The following is a 26930-nucleotide window of genomic DNA, read 5'->3' on the forward strand; positions in this document are numbered from 1 at the left end:
AGGGAAGCCGCAGACCCATACGGATTGCTGTCTTATCAGACCACCTGAGCAGAGCAGGTTTTGTGTGTATTTCTGTCTTCTTTCATTGAAAATATTAGCCATGAAACAAAAACTAGATTTCCAGAAATCCAGCATCTTCACGGGCATTGGTGCTGCAGGAGAGCCATTTTTCACTGTGACAGGGTCAGCTTAACTGCCCTCTGGTATAGTTATTTGATTGCAGTTTTCTTTGACATAAACTGCTCTGAGATGTCCTTAAAAAATTGTGGATGTTGACAGACTTCAAGGTATGTTGGAATTAATGACCAGGTTTCTCCTAGCACCCCTCTGATTTTAGATATAGTCTGTCTTCATAGTGGTTTGTCAGAGGGAAAATGGCAAGGTTGAGCTTTTAAAACAAAAGAAATTAATCTGCCTTTAGACTGTTTTTCATTTTCTCAGTTCAGAGAGTGACTTGATTTCTCTGTCTTGTAGAAGTGCCCTAGAAGGTGAAATTGGAAAAGATGTCTCCACTTCTTACAGACATTCTTGGTCAGACCACAAGCACCTTGCACAGCCTGACACCGCAGTAATTTCAGTTGTAGGCAGTCGGCACAATCAGGTAAACAAACATTTCCCCAGATGGGGAGTGATATTTTGAGTTACTATACCACTGGCATTGGTGAATTTTTATTGCAAATCAGTTCAGATAAATTTGTTTCCAAAACTAATAATTCTCGAAGACCTGCCATGTGTTTGGCATTCTGCTGGCATCCATAGGAGAATGTCAGGAGTGAAAGAAAAGTTTCTCCTACAGCAGGAGAACTTTGAACCCTTGGTTAAGTGCTTAGAAGTAAATAGTATTTTAGATAATCAAATTGGGGTTTTTTTTGTTTGTTACTTGTTTGTTTTTCAGGAAAATTAGTCAAACGCTACTTAAAGGAAGCACTTTCCAAAATTCTGTTCTCTGATTGTTCCATTGCACATTGACCAACTAGAAAAGACATGTAACCTTCAGATTAATTTAGGCTGCATTTATAAACATTAAGTAGCCTTTTAACCAAAACCTACATTCCTTCTTTACAATATAGAAATGCACATTGAGAGTATAAATCATTTCTCCCAGCTATAGAAGTAATCTTTCTTCAAAATGTAAATAAACAGTCCGTGAGAACTTGCTTTTCTTATACTTCTTTCTCTCTAGAGCCTTGGTTGTTACCCAGTAGAGCTGGAGAGAGGCCCCCGGGGCTTTGGATTCAGCCTCCGAGGGGGGAAGGAGTACAACATGGGGCTGTTCATCCTTCGTCTTGCTGAAGATGGTCCTGCCATCAAAGATGGCAGAATTCATGTGAGTTGGTTTCTGTCTGTAACCTTAGGTTCAGGCTCTAGACTAGAAACTTCAAAAGATATTAATAATTGATTTAAAGGGAATGCAGGAACCTCCTAAATCTAAAAAGCAGGATTTGTCATCACTGGTAGCTGAAAAAGGCAAATGCTTGTCATTTTGCTTTTCTAACGCCCTGATGATTTCATTTCTTCTCTTCAGTGTGCTAAACCATATTGCAGTTATGCTACTTTTGCCTTCTTGACCTTGGTCAATAAGAAAATTCATTTCTTATTCACATAGTCAACATCTGAGGGTAAACGAATTAATAAATACACTTTTCATCTTAATAAGAGTCTTGAGAAAGTGAGGATCAAATAGAATCTTTAACTTTTTCCAGGAGGCAATAGGCCCAGGATTTTTTTTCCCCACTCTTAGCTACTTGGAGAGGTAACTAGAGGCTGGAAAGCGTGGCTCTCAACATTTCTTATTGTTTGAAGGACTAGAATTCCTATCAGTAGTATTCCATCATAGATGTTCTCAACTCTGAAACACTGTGACTTCGTATAGGGCACTGCAGACCAAATTGTTTATAGATCTGCATAAGATAGTTTTTCCTTCTTCTCTGGATGTTAAAGAGGAATCATATATAGAAGACATTTGCTGCTGGGTGCAGTGGCTCACACCTGTAATCCCAGCACTTTGGGAGGCCGAGGCAGGCGGATCGCCTGAGGTTGGGAGTTCGAGACCAGCCTGACCAACATGGAGAAACCCTGTCTCTACTAAAAATATAAAAATTAGCCGGGCATGGTGGTGCATGCCTGTAATCCCAGCTACTTGGGAGACTGAGGCAGGAGAATCGCTTGTACCCGGGAGGCAGAGGTCGCAGTGAGCCGAGATCACACCATTGTAGTCTAGTCCGGGCAACAAGAGCGAAACTCCATCTAAAAAAAAAAAAAAAAAAAGACATTTTCTGTCTTCAATTTAAAAAAAAAAATACTTAACTCACTGGTATTCAGTTAGGTGATACATTAAAAAATTTTAATTTCTGGACACCCTTCCCCCTACTACTCAAAAGAATTTTGGATTTCCTTTCCCTGCCACCAGTAGGCATCAGGGAAAAGGAACTTTTTTTTTTTTTTTATAATTTTAAACTAAGTAATTCAATTAGAAAGGCAAATGATCCTGGTAATTATTAGATCATGTATTCTAGTAATTATTAGAAAAGGTACTTCTGGGTGATTGCAGTTTTGAATTTTTCATTTCACTCCCATTAGTCATTTCATAAACACATATTGAGTGTTTGCATTACCCAAAGCTTTATGCATGCTACTGAATGAGTTGGGAGAGTGACTCAAAACAAATAAGATATTATCCTGCCTCAAAATGACCAGACACATGCACAAGTTCAAAGGGGTGAATAGAGAAGATTTCACAGAATAGGTGGCATTGACAAGTGCATGGGATTTCAATAGGGAGAAATTAAGGAGAGAAAACATTCCAGGCTGAATAAATGAGCAATGGGGTAAAACTAACGAAGTATAAGTCATGTACAGGGAACTTCAAATGGTTGAGTTTACTTAGATTTTATTTAGAAAATACGTAGACGAATAGAGGAAATGAGAATATAAAAGCAGATGGGTCACAAGCATAAAGGTCCTAGACAGTGGGAAGCCATGGGAGGCTTTTTAGCCAGGAATTTCCCCTCAGAGCAATCTGCTGATAAAAATCTGCTAGTGGTGTGCGGGCTGGATGAAGGGAATCTAGGTAGCTGTAATTTATGCATACAGTGGTAGTGGTGGGAGTATAACTTGAATGGTAACGCTTTGGATGGAAGATAAGAGATGCATATAAGTTCAACTGTCAGTGAAGAAAGGACCAGACTAGATGACCAACAAGTATCCTTTAAATGAGGGATGAAGGAAAAGGAAGAGTAAAGGATGACTCAGAAGGCTTGCCCCATCTGTACTATGAAAACCATCAGGGAGGCCAAGGGGAGGAAGGATATGGCAAAGACTGATGGTATAGTAAGTTGGAGTCATGTTGAGGTGAAGGGAACAGCTAGTAGAGCAGGTGTAAATGTTTAGCAGGCAATTACTACTAGTGGTAGAAGCCCAGATTGCGACATTACTGAGAAGTGATGATTGAAACCTTTGTGGTAGATAAGATCACTAAGGAAGAGTATTTAGAGAGTACTCAGCCAAGGGCAGAGCTCTGAGCAAGGCATGTAATTAGTGGACTAGATAAAATAAAGAAAATGGGAAGGTGCAGCATGCAGAGCCACAGAGCCAAAGCTGCAGAGTGTTTATGACAAAGAGGGACCGATGGCCAAATGCTTAGTACAGCTCGTCAAGAACTGCTGAATATACTTTCTCATAGAGACAATTTCATACGGTGACAAGAACATGGGTTTGGAAATCAGACAGGACATTCTCCTGAGTTTCCTCATCTGCAAAATGCAGAACCATATGTAAAATACATGGTCCAAGTAAACTTCTTAAAGTCCTAATAAGGGCATCTTGAGACACTGTTTACGGAGGATGGCATATTTATTCCTGGTTTTCTTGGTCCTTTCCCCTCCCCTCCCCTCCCCTCCTATCTTCTCTTCTCTCTCTCTTGTTTCTCTCTCTCTCTGTCTCTCTCTCTCTCACACACACACACACACAACCTATTCAGTTACTTTACATCTGTTTCAACTCTTCTATTGTATATAGTGTCACAAAAATCCAATTAAATGATAAATTAGGATATAATTGTTTTAAATGTTGGTTCCAAATATAACCCTCAGATCCACTAATCTCAGTAAACAAAAGGCAAACAGGCCTTAAAGCAGACAAAGTCTAGTTCTAAACATGTCATTCTTAGCCAGGAGTGGTGGCACATGCTTGTAATCCCAGCTACTTGGGAGGCTGAGGTAGGAGGGTCACTTGAGCCCAGGAGTTCAAGACCAATCTGGGCAATACAGCAAACATCCTCAGTTAAAAAACGACATGACATGCTTTATGAATGAGCAGAAACTTTAGAATCTAACGATGAAATCAGCTTTTATTTCAAGAATAAACTCTGAAAACAAAAGCAAATGAGCAATTAACTGTTAGACCCCAGTGTGCTCTAACCTGTAAGAAAATGTCAGCTTTTCAGAGAAGTCACTTTTTGGGCTATTAAATTATCAAAATCTTGACTTGATAAAGCTCATGAGGGCTTTGCATATAACTAGTGCTCAATAAAATGTTATTGATGACAACTTTCTCTGGTGGCCACTGTCCAAATGATAAGAGTTTATCTCCAGCTGACACTCGCACCACGGAGCCACCTGAGTCCCCCCTCTGCCTCCCCCGCTTGCCTCCCCTCTTCTCCCTTTATTAGGTTGACAGCTGTACTTTGTGTCCTATACCTATTATTCCATATCTCCAGCACCTGATACAGTGCCTTGAATATTCATATCAGGTGCTCCATAGATATTTGTTGAAAGAGTAAAATGTATGGATAATAATTCTAGATACTGAAAGAATTGTGTGTGTGTGTGTGTGTGTGTTTTATTTTTAAGATCAGTTCCCAGCACTTATTACTGGGTGAACATGACTGGGGATATATGAAGTAATTAGCAACAATCTTAGTGTCATTAAGAAAACAAGAAATGTTAATTTGTAACATAGATGGAAGGGTATTGAGAATCATTGAGAGGTTCTTCCTTTCAGTCTGGTTAAGATTTAGAGAGAAGGGAGAAAAAAGTGTTCTGGGATAAGGAACTGAGAAATAGCTGAATGGAAAAGGTTCATATTAGGGAATAGTGTCAAACTTAAATATTTAATGTAGAACAGAATCAGATTTAGAAAATATTAAGTGTTTGCTGTCTTTGAGGCAACATGTATTTTCCTACACAACATGTGTTTTTACTTATATTAGTTTTAGTCTCTCAGAAACTCTTGAGATAGGTGACATTTTCCCCACTTACAGATTTAAAACTGAGGCTCAAGGAGACTTAGTCACTTGCAGAGATCACTCAGCCTGTGCAGGCCACAGTGTGACCCAGGTGTGACCGTAGTCCGTCGTCCTCGAAGCTTGGTCCATGTGCTTTCTGCTATGTCGGGTCTTGGCTTGAGTCCAGTTTGGAATGGATTTCATTGATAGGCAGACAGTTTCTTAACAGGTTGTGAGATAATATAAGCCATGTGGTAGAAATATTTTGTCATTTTAATACATTTGTAGTGGATGTTGTTTTTAAAACGACAAGACTGCCTAAAAAAATGGTGATTTGTTTAAAAAAGGGAACATTCTTTTTCTCTATTCTTCCTACTTCTTTTCTTTTGGTTCTCCTTTTTCTTTTCTCTTTTCTTTCCTCTCTCTTCTCTGTCCCCATAATTATTTTTCAATAATACAAAACTGAACTTGAATCTTTGTTCTATTTATCAAAAGATGTTTTCTCCAAATTATTTTTTATCACATTTTTAAAGTGACTTAAAATGTTAAAAGGATGTTTACTGGGTGAATTTACTCCTCTGAATTTCCCTCTCAGAAGAGTCTTTTTCATCTGTAGTTTTGTGTATGTAGGTCTCTGCAGAATTTCTCCCGCTCTGAGGGCCTGTCTACCATAAATCTTAAAGCAATGGCTCCCCCTCCTTCCCCCCATTCAGTTTTAAAGTTAAACAGAAATGACACCTGGTGGCAAGTCTGTTCAATTACAATTTTTTTTTTTTTTTTTTTTTTTTTTTTTTGCAGTTTATTGCAGTAGAAGAATAAAAAGTGTTCTGGGTTGGAGAGCTTAAGCTAAAGAATGTGATTGATTGAAATAAATTATAACCTCAGACATGTTTTACAAGATATGCCCAAAGCAGTGCCCAAATAATATTTACTTAATTTTCTTTATCAGCAAGATTATATATCTAGTGCTAATTTATTACCTACATTGCCTCATGAAAATGATTCTTCTTCCATCATTTATCAAGGGAAATCTAAGTATTGGCTTTTGTTTCACTTATATATTCTGGATAGTAAGGGGTTTCTAAATTGTTCTCCATCCTGTTGTCTTACTTTGGTTTTATTAAGGTGTTTTCATCTTACATATTAAATCCATCAATCTTGTTTCTGGTATCCTCCATTTGTTCAAGAGTAAGCCTCCCTTGTTTAAAATAAGTATGCAATAAGACCTTTAGTCTATTTCATAGTTGAATTTTTTTGCATTGTATAGAATGGAGAGCAGTCTACAGTTAAATCTTCATGATACACTTTAAAATAGCTTGAAAACTAATATTTGCACTTGGTATATAATCATGTTTTATCTTAAGTCCTCCCAGAATCCCACGAAGTAGGTACTAATATTATCCTCATTTAACAGATGAAAAAAATGAGACCACAACACTAGAAAGGTGGAGCACAAGATGTGAACCACAGCCTCCTGACTGCCTGTGCCGTGCTGGATCTGTAGAAAGAGTTGGCCCACTGACCTTTGTTAAATATTGAGTCCTTCTGTTTTGTTACTTCTGGATTGGCTTATTATTATTTCTATTCTTTAGTCACCTTGCAGCTAGCTTCAACTCAAAGGAACTTCTGGATTGTTTTAGTAAGCGCTTACAAACATTTGAGTATTTGCATTTTGGAATTTCAGTAATATGCCATTGTTTAATTTTTCTGTTTTGAAGCCAGTATCCTTCATTTTACATGTCACCTTGAAATAGATTTTTTTCAACTTTTTTTTTTTATAAGTTCAGTGGGGCACATGTACAGGTTTGTTACACAGGTATATTGCATGATTCTGAGGCTTAGAATATGAATGAGTTTCCATCTCCCAGGTAGTGGGCATAGTACCCAATAGGCAGTTGTTTAGCCCTTGACCCTCTCCTTCCCTCCCCCATCTTGGATTCCCATGTCTGTTGTTCTCATCTTTGTGTCCATGTGTACTCAGTGTTTAGCTCCTAATTACACTCGAGAACCTGAGGTATTTGGTTTTCTGTTTCTGCATTAGTTTGCTTAGGATAATGGCCTCCAGCTCCATCCATGTTGCTGTAAGGGGACATGATTTTGCCCTTTTCATGGCTGCATAGTATTCTATGGTGTGTATGCACCACATTTTCTTTATCCAATGCGCATTCATCAACATGTGTTTGCTTGAAATAGATTTAAAATCAGTACCATCATTATGTTTAATTAGGTCTGTTCCAAAGTTATACTTGACTTTTACATATTTTCCCTTTTTCTTTTAAAATAACACAGACATTTCTAGTAAATCACAATGATACTAAGGTATATCTTATTCTGATCCCTAGTTTTATGTTTATTTTCCTGAGAAATGATTTTTTTTTTTTTTTGAGACGGAGTTTCACTCGTTGCCCAGACTGGAGTGCAGTGGCGCAATCTCGGCTCACTGCAACCTCTGCCTCCCAGGTTCAAGTGATTCTCTTGCCTCAGCCTCCCGAGTAGCTGGGATTACAGGCGTGTGCCACCACACCTGGCCAATTTTGTATTTTTAGTAGAGACAGGGTTTCTCCATGTTGGTCAGACTGGTCTCGAACTCCCGACCTCAGGTGATCCACCAGCCTCAGCCTCCCAGAGTGCTGGGATTACAGGTGTGAGCCACCGCCCCGGCCCTGAGAAATGATTTTACATTAACATCACTAAGTTTATGCCAGTTACTGGTTTTAAATAAGTGTTCATATTAATCTATTCTCCAAGCTTAAGTTTTTAAGAATTTTAATCTATAAAGATGTCATTTATTCAAATACCTCATGTATGTACAGGACATAGCAGCAGCTCAAAGGAATGAGCAGTTCTCCCTGAGGGCCAGGAAAGACTTCAAAGATAAGGAGCCCTTTGCCCAGGTTTTAGGAGATACATTTAAAATTCACCTCAAGTTTGAAAGTACCCTTCTTCACATTCAGACATAGCTCTGTAGTATCATTTGGATTGTTGTTTGTAAAATGTCTAACGTGTACCCAGTGCTCTCGTGTGAGAGTTGATAAGAGGACAGATGGCAGAAACAGGAAGAGACAATGTCCAGGTTTACTTACGCATAAAAACCCTACACAGGAAGTGCCCAGGTTCACTTATGAAAATCCTACACAGGGCCAGGCGCGGTGGCTCACGCCTGTAATCCCAGCACTTTAGGAGGCCGAGGCGGGCGGATCACGAGGTCAGGAAATCGAGACCATCCTGGCTAACATGATGAAACCCCGTCTCTACTAAAAACACAAAAAATTAGCCAGGCGTGGTGGCGGGCGCCTGTAGTCCCAGCTACTCAGGAGGCGGAGCTTGCAGTGAGCCGCAATCGCGCCACTGCACTCCAGCCTGGGTGACAGAGCAAGACTCTGTCTCAAAAAGCAAAACAAAACAAACAAAAAATCCTACACAGGAAAAGTTTTATATGGCTATTAAAGATCTGGGCATCTTCAAATCAAGAACCAAATTCTAGAATTTGATTAACATTCTAAATTTGATTTCTATAAATTTAGAAAATTCCAAATCTGATTCTAGAATTTGATTCTTGATTTCAAGATGTCCAGATCTTAGTTACTAGCCATATAAAACTTTCTTGTGTAGGATTTTTGTGAGTAAACCTGGACATTGCCGCTTCCTGTTGTTTGTTGTCATCTGTCCTCTCATCAACTCTCACATGGCAGTACTGGGTACACATTAGGTATTTTACAAACGAAGAATCACTTAGCAAGGTTGAATGGCGCAAGAGCTGACAAAAGCAGAATTTTACAAAGGATGCATAGTTTCATGTTGTTCCTGCGAATGTTCTCTGTCTAGGTTGGTGACCAGATTGTTGAAATCAATGGGGAACCTACACAAGGAATCACACATACTCGAGCAATTGAGCTCATTCAGGCTGGTGGAAATAAAGTTCTTCTTCTTTTGAGGCCAGGAACTGGCTTGATACCTGACCATGGTAAGTAAAGTAGCCCAGTAGTAGCTGAATAGTTGTATATTAGGGAGGGGGCAGAAGAAAAAGGCATATATATTTGGAGAGGATAGATATTTTACTAGTTAATTCAGAGGTGAATGCTAGAACCATGAAAAGCTAGTTACATAGCAGAGTTATCATAAATAGTATTAGAAAACAAGTGACTTAGGCAAGACTTTCGTTGGAATAGAATGTATTTTAAATTTAATCAGAAAAAACATAGTTGTTTTTGTAGAGAAATGTGCCTATAAAAGAAGTGTATTAGAGGCAAACAATTTAAATATCATAAAAAACATTTTAAATCTCTTCAAAATATCCTAGCTTTTTCTCTTACTTAGCTAATTACACATTACCAACCAATATTTTTATTTCTGTAAAGCAAGATAAGTAAGTTTATATTATAATGAATGCGTAGCATGAAAACTTAGGCTTTTCTGGACTCGGCAAAAACAAGTTGCTATCACCCTACCTGGAGACAGAGAGTTGGACCTGAGACCATGTCTGTCCTGTATTAATGTTAAACTTCCTGGGTTTCCATTCCATGTTTTGAAATATCATGGTATTTGAAAGTCACTGTTTTTTGAGTGCACTATTCTAGAAATAAAGGCAGTACCACACCCACGCAGTACTTGCCTCATCTAGCTCCCCACCCCCTGCCCTACCCCACCCCACCCCACCCCACCGCTTTTGAGGGATAAGTGTAGACATAACCTCCTACAGTACCCTTCCAGCTTATGATTCTCTGACTGTATTATCTTCCACCATCTGCTTGTAAATCATACGTTCCCAGTGACATCTTTGCTAACTGCACTGATTTTTTTTTTTTTTTTTTTCACATAGTCCTAGGCTTTTTCTCTTCCCTCTTCAGGTTTGGCTCCTTCCGGTCTGTGCTCCTACGTGAAACCCGAGCAACATTAAGGCTTTCAGGGCTTTTCTTGGTCTTTCCTTAAAAAGACTTGGTAAATTTGCATGTCTTGTAAATCACTTTCTTCTTTTGTTTTCTTTTAAATTAAAAAGGATGCTATTAAATACATCTATTTCTATCTTCTGCACTTTTCAGTCTTCTTTTGACATTAAATTTGACAGCTTAATGCAAGAGAATTATTTACAAATGCCCATGAGCCTCATTCTGGTTACCACAGTTTGGTTTCCTTTATTAATTAGTGATTTTGCCATATCCTAAACTATATCAATTTATAATAATTAGTGAGCTTCTTGGGCCACGTAATTTGGTTCAACTTTATAACTTGTAAGTTCTAATTGGGCTTTACTAATAGAGAATTTACAGATCATATATTATCTCACTAATTATATGTAATTGGAAAAAATGAATATTTTATGTATATAAACAACCCATTCTTCATGTATGAACAGATGTCTGTACACATCTGCCTTTATAGAGAGATATGTTGTAAACATATACAAACTGTATAAAATACTCATAGGCTTTTTAAGCAGTTAGTACAATTCAAATGGCTGTCAAAGTTCAAAATGTATTGTTCCTATTTGTAATTCTAAAATTTAATAATGTTCCATTCAAATCACTTTTTTAGGTGATTGGGATATTAATAATTCTTCATCTTCAAATGTGATTTATGATGAACAGTCACCATTACCCCCATCTTCACATTCTGCTTCCATATTTGAAGAGTCTCACATGCCAGTAATTGAAGAATCTTTGAGAGTTCAGATATGTGAAAAGGCAGAAGAATTAAAGGACATTGTGCCTGAAAAGAAAAGCACTTTAAATGAAAATCAGCCTGAGATAAAGCATCAGTCTCTTCTCCAGAAAAATGTGAGTAAGAGGGATCCACCCAGCAGTCATGGGCACAGTAACAAGAAAAATCTATTAAAAGTAGAAAATGGTGTTACACGAAGAGGTAGATCGGTTAGTCCCAAAAAGCCAGCCAGTCAACATTCAGAGGAACATTTGGATAAGATTCCTCGTCCTCTAAAAAATAACCCCAAAAGAAGACCCAGAGATCGATCCCTCAGCCCCAGCAAAGGGGAAAATAAAAGTTGTCAGGTCAGCACCAGGAGGGGTTCTGGACAAGATCAGTGCAGAAAAAGCAGAGGTCGGTCGGCCAGCCCAAAAAAGCAGCAAAAAATTGAAGGAAGCAAAGCTCCATCAAATGCTGAAGCCAAATTATTAGAGGGTAAGAGTCGAAGAATAGCAGGCTATACAGGCAGTAATGCTGAGCAGATCCCAGATGGGCAGGAAAAATCAGACGTCATCAGGAAAGATGCAAAGCAGAATCAGTTGGAAAAAAGCAGAACAAGGTCTCCAGAGAAAAAAAGCAAAAGAATGGTTGATAAATCTCTTCCATCCAAAATGACTAATAAGACTACAAGTAAAGGAGCATCTGAAAATGAAAAAGGAAAGAAAGTAACCACAGGAGAAACAAGTTCTAGTAACGATAAAATAGGAGAACATGTCCAGCTATCAGAAAAGAGGCTGAAGCAAGAACCTGAAGAAAAGGTAGTTTCAAACAAAACAGAAGATCACAAAGGGAAAGAACAAGAGGCAGTTGACAAAAACAAAGAGACTGGAAGGTTCAAACCTGAAAGTAGTTCTCCAGTTAAGAAAACACCGATAACTCCAGGGCCCTGGAAGGTGCCAAGTGGAAATAAAGTCACAGGCACTATTGGTATGGCTGAGAAACGGCAGTAACCTTTAGTATAAAACAAAGAAAAACAAGTTGTAATCTTTTCTTACAGCACCATTTTTCCAGAAAAAGCCTTTTTTTTTTTTCAGATATTCTGAAACAGATAAGTACATGTTAATGTGAGCATCAAGTTACCTAGGCTGCATGAAGGGCCTTTAGGATTGCTAAGAACCAACTGTCCCCCTGGCCAGCTGCCCTCCCTCGCACTCAGGAAGGAGCTGCATCCACACGCTCATCTGACCCGCCCTGCTCAGGCTGCCCAGCTCGTCTTCATGAGTGTCTGAACAAATGACATATGTTGATATTAACAATGTGGTCACAACTCACTTTGTATTTGTGCCAAGTTATCTACTGTATCATGTCCTGTTTTTATCCTTCTCGTTCAGCTGTTTCCACAGTAATGAAAAAGTTAGGTTTGGCTTGGAAGTTGATGTTCTCAATAGCATGTTGCATGTTTACAGAGAGAAATATGTGAGTCTTTGCAGAAGAAGAGACTGTTAACTCATCGTTAAAGATGGCCATTGTCTCTCCTAACAGCTACTGATGATGTCCCACTTTAAAAACAAAACCCCAAACATCACTACTTTAAGGAAAAAAAAAATGTAGTCCAATATTGATGCTTTCTTACGGCTTTTTATTTTAATTTGGCTGGATAAGTTGTTTCAAATAACTGTTAAAGGTATTACTTACAATTGAATGTTCGAAATGAGCTAGTACTTTAAGCAATAGAGTTCATCTCCTGCTGTGTTATCCAACCTCGATGTATACTTACAGCATCTCAGGTCACCCTTTTTATTTCAGTTATTTAATTATGAAACCATAAAGAAGCATGTGGAAACAGTGTTTATTGCTCTTTGAAGAAAAACCACCATTTCTGGATATTTTGGCTGTACCTACTACTAAAGTCATTAGTCTCTTAATACATAATACATATTTGAAAAGTAAAAGTATTATATAGATTATATGAGGGACTTAATCATGAAACTAGTTTCACAGTCCAAGTACCAACTCTTCTGGTAGCAGGTGTACAAGCTTGGGTGTTTAGAAACAACCTGTGTAGGGTATACCCAGCAAGTGAGGACAAATGTGTAGACAGTACTTACTGGATCTTAATTAACTTTTAGCTACATTAACTTTCTTATTTAAAAACAAGAAAGGGAGACTAAACATCTGCTTAGCTTGTACACATTTTCAGAATTCTTTTTAAAAGTCTAGTTAAAGATGTTTCTTAGAAGTTGGAGACTGTTAACTTCCATAAAATAGATCCAGGTTTTTCAGTTCCCTGAAGCAGCATTCAGTAGCATCTATATAAATAAAGGCACCTTCTGAGAATAAAACTATTATTTTATGGAGTGTGTGAACACACCTGTTCTGTCACCTGGGTTCATCTTGTTGTGAAGCACATTATGTCCAGGTCCTTCCCTCTGGGAGTCTGACTGTGAAACTCTTTAACCCAACAACTGTATTAGCCCCTGTAGATAAGATATGCTTCCCAGAGTGAGATTTTTGAAATCCCCTTTTCATCCAGAACTATATTTATCCACCACCTATTGTAACTAACTATTCAAATAGAGCAAAATTAGGAGGCTTGATAAATACTAAGAATTTAGTACCACAGAAATTATTTATTATTTTCCCTGTAGTCCACAATTAGTGATAACAAATCCTATTTTTGTTAACTGTGACATAACTTTGATGTCATATGTTGTCCTATGTGGTTCTTCCTTTCTTTCTAAGTAACCTCTGTACTGATTATATACTGACTTAGCAATGTGGCCTTGGAATGCTGAGCAAAATGTGGATGTACTGGTTGTAAATGTTTATATATTGTACAGTACCTTTATATATACACTTGAGGTTCTGATTAGAGAAAGATCTGTAAATTGCTCGTTATTTTTTATATAGATATTAAAAAAAAAAGTTTACGGCCTGCATTTCTTTTACTGTCACATTGGTTTAATGTTGCTTTCTAATGGTGGAGCTAGGTCCCATCATAGTCTGAGTCCTCAAATAGATTTTGTCCCTCCAAGTAACAAACTTTCCAAGTCCTAAAATCAGGAAGATTCTTATAATAATGATTTTACCTCTATAGCTATACTTTTATTTATACATAGAGTTTGAAATTGTTTAGAGTTGAATATCATTATACCCATTTTTCATCTTTCGTTGTAAAGAACATAGCTTTGGATAAATAATTTGCTACTAAAAATCCTTTCTTACACTGTTGGGGAGAGAAGAAAGTTTCTTATTGGAAATTCAGCTACTAGACATTTATAATGGATATAGTAACATAAGTCCAGTTACCACAAGATCATAAAATCCCATTTCATCAGACTAATGATTCACATTATCTTTAAAGATCATTTATTTAGTTTTATACTTACTTTTAGAATGTTTTGATTTAACTCACTCAGTATGAAAAGTGCCTAAAACCTACTTCAAGACCATGGTTAATTTTATATTCTTAAGGTGAAATATAAATTCCCACTTACCATTGCAAGAACTCATACTAAAAGTAAACCCACGGTCGGGTGCAGTGGCTCATGCCTGTAATCCCAACACTTTGGGAGGCCAATGCAGGCGGATCATTTGAGGTCAGAAGTTCGAGACCAGCCTGGCCAACATGGTGAAACACTGTCTCTACTAAAAATACAAAAATTAGCCAGGCGTGGCGGCGGGTGCCGTAATCCCAGCTACTCAGGAGGCTGAGGCAGGAGAATCGCTTGAACCTGGGAGGCGGAGGTTGCAGTGAACTGAGATCACACCACTGCACTCCAGTCTGGCTGACAGATGAGACTCCGTCTCAAAAAAAAAAAAAAAAAGTAAACCCAAACTTCTAGTTCCCAGACCCCACAGTGAAGATGTGCCATAGCAGAGGCTGCGGAAACTGGCAGTAAAATCGTTTTGTTGTTTTAGTGAACATATTTTCTTTCTGGTCACAACAGGGAGAAAAGCTTTGAGATATTATTACATTGTCTCACTAGTGAGATTAGAAGGCTAAGATCCTATGATACTGTCTTTAGTTACATCAGTCTTGGACCAGGCAGCTTTTGAACAGGGTCAACTCTTATTTCAGAAGTCTTGGATCCAGAAAGGCACTTGGCTTTTTATTCTACATGAGAATACCTTGTTACTTCCCTTTTTAATAGCAAGATTTAAAAGAGAGATAAAAGTAATCATGTAGAAGTAAAACCAAATGCTTTTAAACATGTAGACAAAGAATTTTATGTTTAATATGTCCACCATTCAGAGTAAGGATTTATAAGGCAAGGAGTATTCAGATTAAACTGTATAACAGTCTCACTAATGACTTCCAGAAAGCTGTATTTAAGTTGAAGCTTAGTCCACAGTGGAGCTAAGGAACATTGATATAAATAAACTTGTTACAAAATGTGACATTTCAGTCTGGTATGAGGAATACATCAGAGCAGCTTTTTATATCATCATGGCATGCTCCAAGGCCTAAAAACTATTTGCTTTTGAAACAATAACATTTATTTATTCAGGTGGCTCTTTTCTGGTTCTATTAGAGTTTATCGGGAATATGACTTGTTTAAAGCATGTCATTATTACATGGAATCTATAATCTTTGCTTTTAGCTAGCTGAATTAATATATCAACTAAGTTGGATATTTTTTCAACATTGCTAGGCAAGTAGCCTTAAGAATTATAAAGCCAGGCATGGTAGTATACACCTGTAGTCCAAACTACTCAGGAGGCTGAGCTGGGAGGATCACTTGAGCCCAGGAGTTTGAGTCCAGCCTGGATGACACAGCGAGACCCCATCTCAAAAATAAATCTTTTTTTTTTTTCCCTTGAGATAGGGTCTCACTCTACCACCCAGGCTGGAGTGCAGTGATGCGATCCTGGCTCACTGCAACCTCTGCCTCCTGGGTTCAAGCAATTCTCCCACCTCAGCCTCCCCAGTAGCTAGGACTACAGGCGCGCACTACCACACCCGGCTAATTTGTGTACTTCTTGGTAGAGATGGGGTTTCACCATGTTGGCCAGGCTGGTCTCAAACCCCTGATCTCAGGTGATCTGCCCACCTCAGCTTCCCAAAGCACAGGGATTACAGGTGTGAGCCACTGCGCCCAGCCAAAAAAAAAAAATTTTTTTTTAATTAGTATAGTAAGGGAGTATGAAGGCTTATAAAGAGTTAGAATTCTGGCTGGGCGCGGTGACTCACACCTGTAATTCCAGCACTTTGGGAGGCCGAGGCAGGTGGATCAGGAGGTCAGGAGATCAAGACCATCTTGGCCAACATGGTGAGACCCATTTCTACTAAAATACAAAAAATTAGCTGGGTGTGGTGGCGCATGACTAGTCTCAGCTACATGGGAGGCTGAGGCAGGGGAATCACTTGAACCTAGGAGGCAGAGGTTGCAGTGAGCTGAGATCGTGCCACTGCACTCCAGCCTGGTGACAGAGCAAGACTCTGTCTCAAAAAAAATAATAATAATTCTATTTAATAGAAAACTCTGAACCTTTCTCATTTATACATTAAAATAGGAAAACATAGCCAAGAGCTTTAATTTAGCCTAAACCTATATCTTGACAAATAATCCTGTGGGTATTTTGCAATATTGCATTCAAGTCAAGTCTAACAATTAGCAAATACACAAATCGAGACATATTTTGTCCTTAATAACCGGCTGGGCGCAGTGGCTTACACCTGTATTCCCAACACTTTGGGAGGCCGAGGCAGGTGGATAACGAGGTCAGGAGATCGAGACCATCCTGGCTAACATGGTGAAACCCTGTCTCTACTAAAAATACAAAAAATTAGCCGGACGTGGTTGCACATGCCTGTAGTCCCAGCTACTCAGGAGGCTGAGGCAGGAGAATTGCTTGAACCTGGGAGGCGGAGGTTGCAATGAGCCAAGATCGCACCACTGCACTCCAGCTTGGGTGACAGAGCAAGACTCCATCTCAAAAAAATTAAAAAAAAAAAAAGAAAAATAAAAGACAACCATTTATTAACTAGAGTAATACCCTATTATACCTTATAGGCTCAGGATATGCTGCAGGAAAGGTATAGAATTATTGCACATTTGTGAAACTCACACTTCACTATTCAATCTGGGCCCCAATAACAGCAGGGAGCAAAGGATTACTAAACTAGCCAGTACATGAATAGGTTTAATGAATTAACTCCCAAGTGACACACTGTATTTGGGAGAGAGACTCATCTAGCCTATTATGAGTGTGTAGATCTAAAAGTTTTCACACATAAATTTCATTAATTTGAAAGGTTATTTTTATACTGCATAGGTCCACTTGCCTCTAAATAAAATGAACCTAAAATAAAAACAAACTTATACTTTGTGAGACATCCTGGTATTTAGAATTTTTCTACCTGTCTCTGAAAGTCAGAACCATACTCCAATGAGGCAAGTATTTGGTTATTCAACTTCTCAAAGTGTTTATATTATACATGAGCCATATTGTACATATTTAGAAAGTCTGTAGATCAGCAGTCCCCAACCTTTTTGGCACCAGAGACTGATTTCATGGAAGGCAATTTTTCCACGGACCTGGGGGCAGGGAGAAGGGATGCAGGGAGGGGATGGTTTCAGGATGATTCAAGTGCATTACATTTACTATGCACTTTATTATCATTTCATTGTAATATATAATGAAATAATTATAAAACTCACCATAATGTAGAATCAGTGGGAGCCCCGAGCTTGTTTTCTTGCAACTAGATGTCCCATCTGGAAGTGACGGGAGACAGTGACAGATCATCAGGCATTAGATTCTCATAAGGAGCACACGACCTAGATCCTCGCATGCACAGTCCACAACAGGGTTCACGCTCCTCTAAGAATCCAATGCTGCTGCTGACCTGACAGAGGTGGAGCTCAGGCAGTAATGCAAGCAGTGTGAGCAGCTGTAAATACATATGAAGCTTCACTCTCACCTGCAGCTCACCTCCTGCTGTTCAGCATGAGTGTGGGTGGCTGGGGACCCCTGCTGTATATTATACACCCATAGCAACTTTAGGAGAGATAATTTTTCCCAATATAACTGCAGATTATAAAATTAAGTCAACAGGTATTTTTCTTACCCTTCTATGGTTATTACTATTCCAACTAAATGTATGAATGGCCTAATCTGTTTTTACATCTTGGTTTAATTTCTCAGTAACAAGTAATTATCACCAAAATCTCATTCCTTTTTGAAATCAAAACAAAAGCCCAAGTTCCTAGAAATTATTATACAGGGATAAATGAAGCACTGAAGGTGGGAGAACCATGAAATTACAGTTGATCCTTGAACAACATGGGTTTGAACGGTGTGGGTCCACTTATATACAGGTTTTTTTCTGTAAGTATATTGGAAAATTTTTTTGAGATTTGTGGCAATTTGAAAAAACAAACCATTTAGCCTAGAAATATAGAAAAATTAAAAAGTTATGTAGATACTAGCCTATTTTATCATTTACTATAAAATACACACAAATCTATTATAAAAAGTTAAAATTTATAAAAACAAACAAACTGTACATGGCACCATTCACAGTTGAGAGAAATGTAAACAAAGATACAGTATTAAATCATAACTGCATAAAATTAACTGTAGTACATACTGAGCTACTATAATTATTTTGTAGTTACCTCCTGTTGCTATTGTGGTGAACTCAAGTGTCAAAAGATCTGTTTAAAACACCATGTGATGCTAATCATCCCTGTGTGAGCAGTTCATCTCTCCATAAACCGTGGATCACAGTAGAAAGTGATCCCTTGCGGTTCTTGCATATTTTTCATGGTTACTGCAACACTGTAAACCTTGAGGACATAAAAACTGCAGGACCCATATGAGTACCACCAGTCATAGAAGTGCTCCCAAGAAGCACAGAAGAGTCATGACATTACAAGAAAAAGTTCAATTGCTTGATACCATAGATTGGGGTCTGTGTTTGCCCACCATTTCAAGATCAATGAGTCCAGCATAAGGACCATTGTAAAAAAAAAAGAAAGAAGGAAAGAGAAGAAGGAAGGAAGGAAAGAGAAGAAGGAATGAAGGAAGCAAGGAAAGAAGGAAGGAAGAAGGAAGGAAGGAAGGAAGGAAGGAAGGAAGGAAGGAAGGAAGGAAGGAAGGGAGAAAAGAAAAAAACTCATGAAGCTTTTGCTGCAGTTATGCCACCAGGCACGAAAACCTTGTACTTTTTGTGAAATTAGCTTTTAACTTGCATTTAAAATGCAGCTTCATGTGAGTACGGGAGTGCTCTAAGGCATATCTATAGATTCCAATGTGATTCAAGAAAAAGCAAAGTTATATGACAACTTAAAGCAAAAGGAAAGTAGATTTGCTGATGAAGAAGCAGCAGACGAGTTCACAGATGCCATTCAGAAGATAACTGAGAAGAAAAGATATCTGCCTTAACAGGTTTTTAATGCAGAAGAAAGTGCCTATTCTGGGAAATAATGCCACAAAGGAAATTTATTAGAAAGAGAAGCAAGCACCATGATTTAGGCAGGAAAGGATAAGCTAACACTGTGCAAATGCAGTTGTGTTTACAATCAGGACTACACATATCTGTAAAGCTGCTAACCCCCAAGCCTTGAAGAAAAAAAAAAAAAAACACCAGCTGACAGTCTTTTGGTTGTATACCAAGAAGTCCTAGACAATGAGAACTCTTTTTCTGGATTGGTTCTGTCAATGCTTTGCCCCTAAAGTCAGGAAGTACCTTGCTAGTAAGACACTACCTTTTACAGTTCTTTTGATACTGGACAATGCCCCTGGCCACCTAAAACCCCATAAATTCAACACCAAAGCGATGAAGTGGTCTCCATGCTCCCAAACACAACATCTTTAATTCAGTAATAAGGGGGTCACAAGGGCTTTTTAGATCCATTACACACAGTACTCTGGAAAGGACTGTCAATACTGTGAAAGAGAACTCCGAGAGAGAACATTATGAAAGTCTGGAAGGAATGATTATGCCATGCCACTGAAAATGCCATCATTGTTACAGAAAAAGCTGTGAAAGCCAACAAGCCCAAAACAATAAATTCTGGCTGGAGAAACCTGTGCAGATGTGCATAACTTCATAGGATTTACAAAAGAGTCAGTCAAGGAAATCGTGAAAGAGATTGTGGATGTGGCAAAAAAGGTGGGGTATGAAGGGTTTCAAGAGAAATTCAGGAGCTAATAAACACCACATCATAGGAATTAACAGATGACTTGTTGATGGAGATGAGTGCTTCCAAACCAGTGCAAGATGATGAGGAAGAAAACTTGGAAGCAACGCCAAAGAACAAGCTGATGTAAGACAATGTGGCAGAAGGGTTCCAATTATTCAAGGCTGCTTCTGACTTCTTTTACAACATGGACTCTTCTATGATATGGACACTGAAACTAAATTAAACAGTAGAAGAACGATTGGTACCATATAGAAACATTTTTAGAGAAATGAAAAAAGCAAGAAGTCCAATTACAATGTATTTCTGTAAAGTTAGACCAAGTGTGACTGCCTCTTGTGCCTCCCCTTCCACCTCTGCCACCCCTGAGTCAGCAAGACCAACCCCTCCTCTTCCTCCTCAGTCTACTCAATGTGAAGATGACAAAGAGGAAGACTTTTATGATGATCCACTTCTACTTAATGAATAGGAAATATGTTTTCTGTTCCTTAGGATTTTCTTTATAACGTTTGTCTTTTGTCTAGCTCACTTTAAGAATACGGTATATAATACAAATAACATACAAAATATGTTGATTGTTTGTGTTACTGGCAAGACTCCCAGTCAACTGTAAGCTATTAAGTTTTGGGGACATCAAAGTTACACATGAATTTTTGACAGGAAAGGAGGATGGTGCCCCAACCCCTGCATTGTTCAAGAATCAAATGTATGACCCTTCTATCCTAACAGAAAAAAAACTACACAAATGGTAAATTACTTGAGGTCTATTCTTCATTCAACAGATTTTTATTGAACACCTATTATATGTTCTGGGGACAAGAAGTCATCTCTGCCTTCAAGGGACTTATACTCTAGCGAGAAAGGAAATGACAGACAGTCAAAAAATAAACACGATAAAATTGTGGTAAGTGCCATGAAGGAAATCAATAAGGCGATATAACTGATAATGGATAAAATGAGTAACTACTTTAACTAGGGTCATCAAAGAAGGCCCTCTAAGGAACTGACAGCTGACAGCTGAGAGATAAGCAGCAGCCAGCCAGAGATGAACCTAAGAAAATATATTCCAGGCAGATGAAACAAGCTTGCACAAGCCTGATATGAGAAAGAACTTGGAATAACAGAAGGGCAGAGGGAGGTCAGTGTGGTGGTGAGGTAAAGGAGTGAGGCTGTAAAGTAAAGGAGGTGAAGCTGGAAGGCAAGGTAAGCATGACAATGAAGGGCCTTGGAGGCCACCAAAGAGAAAGCCAGGAAAGGTTTAAGTAGGAACAATGTTAGTTTCCAAATTTTGAAGCTCATTCATGTGGCTATGAAAAACCAACTAACTGTAGGAGACAAGAATGGAAACAGACCAGTGGGTCACACAGTAGTCCAGGTGAGAGTGAAGGACGTTTAACCTAGTAGCCATGGAAATGTAGAACTGGCATGACATGATAGTAGATTAGATATGGAGCTTTCGGCCTAAGCAATTGGAGAAACTCATTTACTAAGGTAATGATGAGTTGTTTTACTCTTCAACTTTCAAACAACTGAAAAACAATTTTAAAAATATGAAAAAATGGATTTTAGATATTAGACACCAGGCAGCACAGGACAGTAGAATTAAACAAGGTGAGTCCCATGATTGCTCCAAGATTATTGCATACAGGCAGTTTTACAATGAGGCAGTTTCTAGGCTGTGGTGCAAGAAGGGAGAACCCAAAAAGAACCAGGCAGTCTTGCTGAGTTGAGGAGACAGAATTGAGAGTTTGGGGAAGGCCGGGGGTCTAGAATTTTAGGTAGGAGTACCAGAGAGAATGCAGCTGCACAGAGAGGGAAGGGCTCCAGAGACATGCAGAGGGCTCAAGTCTCTGGCTGAATATTGATCAGCACAAGCATGTGAGGGAATACCCAAGAACAGGTTAAGAACTTCCAAGAAGCAGGCAGAAAAATTCCAAAATTCACACAAGTCTGGGAATAGTTCATGCTACTACAGCCAAAGAAAAAACCTCATAATGAACAGAGCATCAGGTAGAGTACTCAGAAGGATATTGCTTCAGTAAATGGAGAAAAACTAAAGGCTGCTCTTGCCCACCTAACAAAGCTTAAAAGAAAGCCTTGAAATAATCAGACTGTTTCCAATAACTTTACAGTGTTCCAAAACAAAGCTCTCAAGAATACTTAAAAGACTACCAAGAATACACACATACACACAAAAACCAACAGTATAAAATTCATAGCCAATAAAAAATTACCAGGCATGCAAAACAGCAGTACAATGACCCAAAATGAGGGGGGAAAATGACCCCAATAACTGTTTTAATATCTTTATATACTATTCCTATTATAAATGTATTATGTTAAATGAGGTAGAGAAAAGAATACACATGTTAAAGATAGATATGGAAGATATAAAAAAGACCAAAATCAAACTTCTAGAGATGAAAAATGCATAGGATGGGATCAACAGCAAATTAGTGCAAAAAAAGCGAACTTGAAGGCACAGCAAAAGAAACCATCCAAAATTAAAACAAAGAGAAGGCTGGAAAAATGTATAAAGCATCAGTTAGTTGAGGAACAACTCCAAGCAGTCTAATATACATGTAAATTTGAGTCCCAGAAGGAAGAAGAGTAGACTATAGAAAATTTATTTTAAGGAATAGCAAAAATTTTTCCAAACTGTATGTGAAAATAGAAAACTACATATAAAATAATATGATTACAAACCCACAGATCCAGTAAGTTCAACAAACCCCAAGCACAGAACACATGAAGAAAGCTAAACCAATGTACACTATAATCGAATTGCACAAATTCAATGGTAAAGAGAAAAATCTTAAAAGTAGCCAGATTTAAAAAAAGAAAAAAGAAAAAAAAAGACACAACATATAGAAGAGCAAAGATTAGAGTGACTGTAGACTTCTTGTCAGAAACAATGCAACAACCCAGGAGGTAACAGCACAACCACATCTTTAAACCTAGAATTTTATACCCAGCAAAAGTATCTTTCAAACATAAAGATTTAAAATCTTTCTCAATAGGGTAGACCTATACACCTTGCTAAAAGGATTTTGGATTTTCATCTTCAAAGTGCTAGTAAGCCACTAATGGATTCTAAATGATGAGACTTACATTCTAGAAAAGACATATTTTTGAGATGAGTGGGTTAGGTGTGGGGGAAAGAGGAGTCAAGCATACATAAGAGCAGAGATAGCAGAAACTTGCTCAAAAAACAAAGGATGCTGACTTAAATAAGAGCAGTGGCAGTGGGGAGGAAGAAGAATGGACTGATTAGAAAGATATCTAGAAGACAATTATTCAAAGACTCGGTGATTGATTGGATGTGAGGTATGAGGAAGAAAAATGAGTCAAGAATCATTGCTAAGTTTCTGATATGATTAACTATACTTACATATAATTTTACCCACTTCAAAAATAATTTAAACCAATATACACCATAAAAACCACAACTGAAGCAATCCACACAATTGAATTAATATACTCTAAATACTGCTTTTAAACTAAGGATTAACTGTGTAAAAGTTGTACATAAAAATAGAACAGCATTTTTGTAGAAGAAAAAGATGAAGGCATCAGTTTTCATTTGAAATCTGCAGTGAGCTCAATTTTGGATCTGAGATCGCTGCTACTGTTCCCTATGGAAACAGTAAAAGCATGGTTTCTATGAACCATCTGTTGAGATGCTGAAGTGCTGCTACAGAACACTTCCTTCTAAAGGTAGATCACTATAATGGAGTTTTACCATTTAAAAAATTATAACTCATGTATAAAAGGCTGCATATTTTTGTTAACCAACTTCTAGTTCAGCAACCTTGCTTTCTACATTTCTATCTTCACAGTTAGGAATTATCAGTGAGATTTTTTTAAGGACTTTAAATAGTAGTAACACATTTATTGTAGATTTGCTAAGTACTAAATACTTTACACTATGCAAGTACCTTACATGACAACCTCATTTAATCCTAACAACCCTATTATGTAGTTATTATCCCCATAAATGGGTTAACAAGTGAGGACATTGATATATAAAGAGCTAATATGTGGCAGGGCCAAAGATTTGAACCCAGAAAGGTCTGACCTCAATCTCTGGACTCTTCAGAAATCCACCTCTAAATCTCACAAATATTCCTGCTTGTTAGAAAATGTGCAACTGATCCTCTGATTTTGAATGAATACATGCTTTACATGTAATAACCAAGTTTCTAAATTATGTTTATTTAAAACTTCACAAAATCTTATCATTAAAATGTTCAAGCTTTCAATTTGCCTCAAGAGATTCTTGCAAATTAGCCAGGTGTGGTGGCGGGCACCTGTAATCCCAGCTACTCGGGAGGCTGAGGCAGGAGAATCACTTGAACCCAAGAGGCAGAGGTTGCAGTGAGCCAAAATGGTGCCACTGCACTCCAGCCTGGGCAACAGAGCGAGACTCTGCCTCAAAAAAAAAAAAAAAAAAAAAAAAGATTCTTCAAAGCAGGTAACTTAATGAGCAAGAATTATAAGTAGACTATTAGAGCTTTCATTAACATATGTATATGCATGTGTATAACAGGATGCTGCATTACAGAACCTATATCATCAGAGGCATGGCATGGCCGGTTATAGACACCGAGGACCTGAAAATATATGTAGGGTTTAATACATTAAGTTGCACAACAGATAAACTATCAATGATGCTTGTGATAGGACACATAGCACTGTGTTAGGAACCACAACTCAGATGATCTATATGGAAACCATGCTTCCATGGCTTCCACACAGAACATGGAAACCATGTTGTATGATGGAAATGGATGAGTAGGCATATACTTAAATTTTTCATGCTGAATTACATGGCATATTGTATGCATGCATTGTTTGCCAACAACTATACAGTTATTAACTCAAAATTGTAAACGAACAAAACATTTCTCCACAGTTTAACAGAAACTCACAGTTTAAAAGTTAATTTTCTTCCTTCAACAACAAAGAAAACCTAGAAACTGAAAGTCTCCAGTAAAGTTCTTTTATTCGGATTTAACCTAAAATAGTTTGCTTGATCTCTCTTTGACAGAGAAAGAAATCTCCAGTTCTATGGACTATAATGGAAAAGTATTGAATTTGCATATTTCCAATAAAAGATATTTGCTTCATGCTTTGGGCATCTACCATAGTTGCCCAAAAGACTATGTCCAGTAAACATAACTGTCACAGTACTGAAGCGCAAACTTACAAAATTGTCCTTGTGTTACCACAACACACACAGTCTTTAGTCGGCTGACTATTCATGTTGTTTGAAAAGCATGAAAATACAGGTTTTTAGCATGCACACCCAGTTGGAGAAGGACTTGTTCCTCCGGAAACACCATTCATTCGCTTTGGCAGAGCTGAGAGCACCTGTGCATGTGAACAAGCAGGTGGGTATCTCACTGGTTTCTGCAGTCATCTCTTTCCTTGATAGGTAAGTTTTGATACCAGCCAGGGGAGAGTCCAGGCATTTAACTCAGCTTATGATTTAATTTTCCACAGCTAAGAAAACAAAATCACCAAAATAAGTTTGTTCTAGGAAAACCAGGTGGGATTTATAGGTACACTTACATGACTATAAACAAAGAATCCTTTATAAAAGAAGAAAATTTATCAAGTCTGGCAATAGCAACCATAGAACATCATAGAGAAAAAACATTTAAAACTTCCAGGATCAAAAATAATACAATGCAGTTCATGTACTGGTTTTCATTCATTCTACATCTGTACATTCCCCAGAATCAGAGTAAGACCATTTCCCAGCTCAGGCTATTAAACTGATATGAAATTCAAACTTGATTTTTTTTTGTTCCATTCAAGAGCACTGTCTGTTATATTTGTGTAAAATGAGAAAACCGAAGCTGAAAAGCCTGTGGACCACCAATCAAAATGCCTATTTCTTTACCTCAAGAGTTATTTCCATGCTAGAAACACACCCACACACACACACACGTGTGAAGAACAGAGATTTCTGTACATAGTAATTTTTAAGACTAGGATGCTACAGAGTGGTGGGGATACTTACTCTTATATTAAATCCTAGAAGATCACTTATAACACCTGAGACAGCAGAAAGGATAACTACTCTTGTGATATTGTAGATTAAGGGATTCATTGTCAGTCCATAGAGTCTAAATGGGGTGTCCAGCTCCTACAAAAAACATCAAAGAATTGAAATGAGATATGTGTTTTCTCATAGCTACTCAGTGACTTCTTGCTGTGTTTTGTCTTGGGTATAGATGAATGCTTAAGGCTGTCTTTCCTTAATATTCAAAGAGCTACCTTCAAAAAATCCATAACGTGTTCTCACGTACTTTTCTACTAAGATTTTTTTTAGGTGGATTTGAGCAATATGTCATTTGTAGTTTAAAATACACACACACACACACACACACACACACATATATAAAATATGACAGACATCAGCAATCATCAGAACCTGGGTAACAAAATCGTAAATTTTTTCATAGTAGTTATTAACCTAAAACCATCAGGTCAGCATTTTGAATCTACACAGCCTAGCATCTATCTCTTACTGGGTTCTGAGAAGTAAAACATTAATTAATGTATTTAAAACAGGCTAACTCACTTTATTTTTCCGGTATAAAACCACCACATGGTGGCCATAGCTAGAGCCTGGGTCCTCTACATGGAGACTCTGGTATGGGTCTTTAGGCCGTGGTCACTAAATTCCTGATAGGGAAACTTGGTCAACATGTCTCTTACCAGAGGTTGGGGGTGAAATAGCTGTAGGTCTTGGAGACGGCATCAAAAGTGCCCTTGGCAAAATTGGCCAGGGTAGCAGCGCAGTCCCCAGTCAAAGTGTAGCAGTGGTGGGTATCCACCATCAGCAGCAGGTTCTTGGGCACAGGGGCCAAGACAATACCAATGCCTCTGGAGGCAGTGATGAG

The 26930-nt window shown here is 38.1% G+C and overlaps 2 protein-coding genes across 16 annotated transcripts in view; one reads left to right on the forward strand and one right to left on the reverse strand.

Moving 5' to 3' along the window:
• MAGI3 (membrane associated guanylate kinase, WW and PDZ domain containing 3) overlaps positions 1–13794 on the forward strand; it is a 280859-nt gene extending 267065 nt beyond the window's left edge. The window contains exons 18-22 of one of the 5 annotated variants that reach the window (XM_063625726.1): positions 475–601; positions 1184–1327; positions 9050–9188; positions 10044–10162; positions 10757–10867. In XM_063625726.1, coding sequence (XP_063481796.1) covers positions 475–601; positions 1184–1327; positions 9050–9188; positions 10044–10153 — 520 coding nt within the window. In that variant the 3' untranslated portion in view covers positions 10154–10162; positions 10757–10867. Of the gene's footprint in view, positions 1–474; positions 602–1183; positions 1328–6638; positions 7729–9049; positions 9189–10043 lie in introns of those variants that run through there. The other 4 variants (XM_063625725.1, XM_063625727.1, XM_063625724.1 and 1 more) reach the window with 4 other exon arrangements.
• Positions 13795–25004: 11210 nt separating this feature from the next.
• The window catches only part of PHTF1 (putative homeodomain transcription factor 1), a 63240-nt gene continuing 61314 nt past the window's right edge, over positions 25005–26930 (reverse strand). For all 11 annotated transcript variants that reach the window (XM_063625782.1, XM_063625779.1, XM_063625777.1 and 8 more), the window contains 2 exons: positions 26045–26170; positions 25005–25521 (listed from right to left, as the gene is read on the reverse strand). In XM_063625782.1, the coding sequence (XP_063481852.1) occupies positions 25501–25521; positions 26045–26170 (147 nt within the window). In that variant the 3' untranslated portion in view covers positions 25005–25500. The remainder of the gene's footprint in view (positions 25522–26044; positions 26171–26930) is intronic.

The sequence above is a fragment of the Symphalangus syndactylus genome, chromosome 12, assembly GCF_028878055.3.
Source record: "Symphalangus syndactylus isolate Jambi chromosome 12, NHGRI_mSymSyn1-v2.1_pri, whole genome shotgun sequence".
NCBI classification, from domain to species: Eukaryota; Metazoa; Chordata; class Mammalia; order Primates; family Hylobatidae; genus Symphalangus; species Symphalangus syndactylus.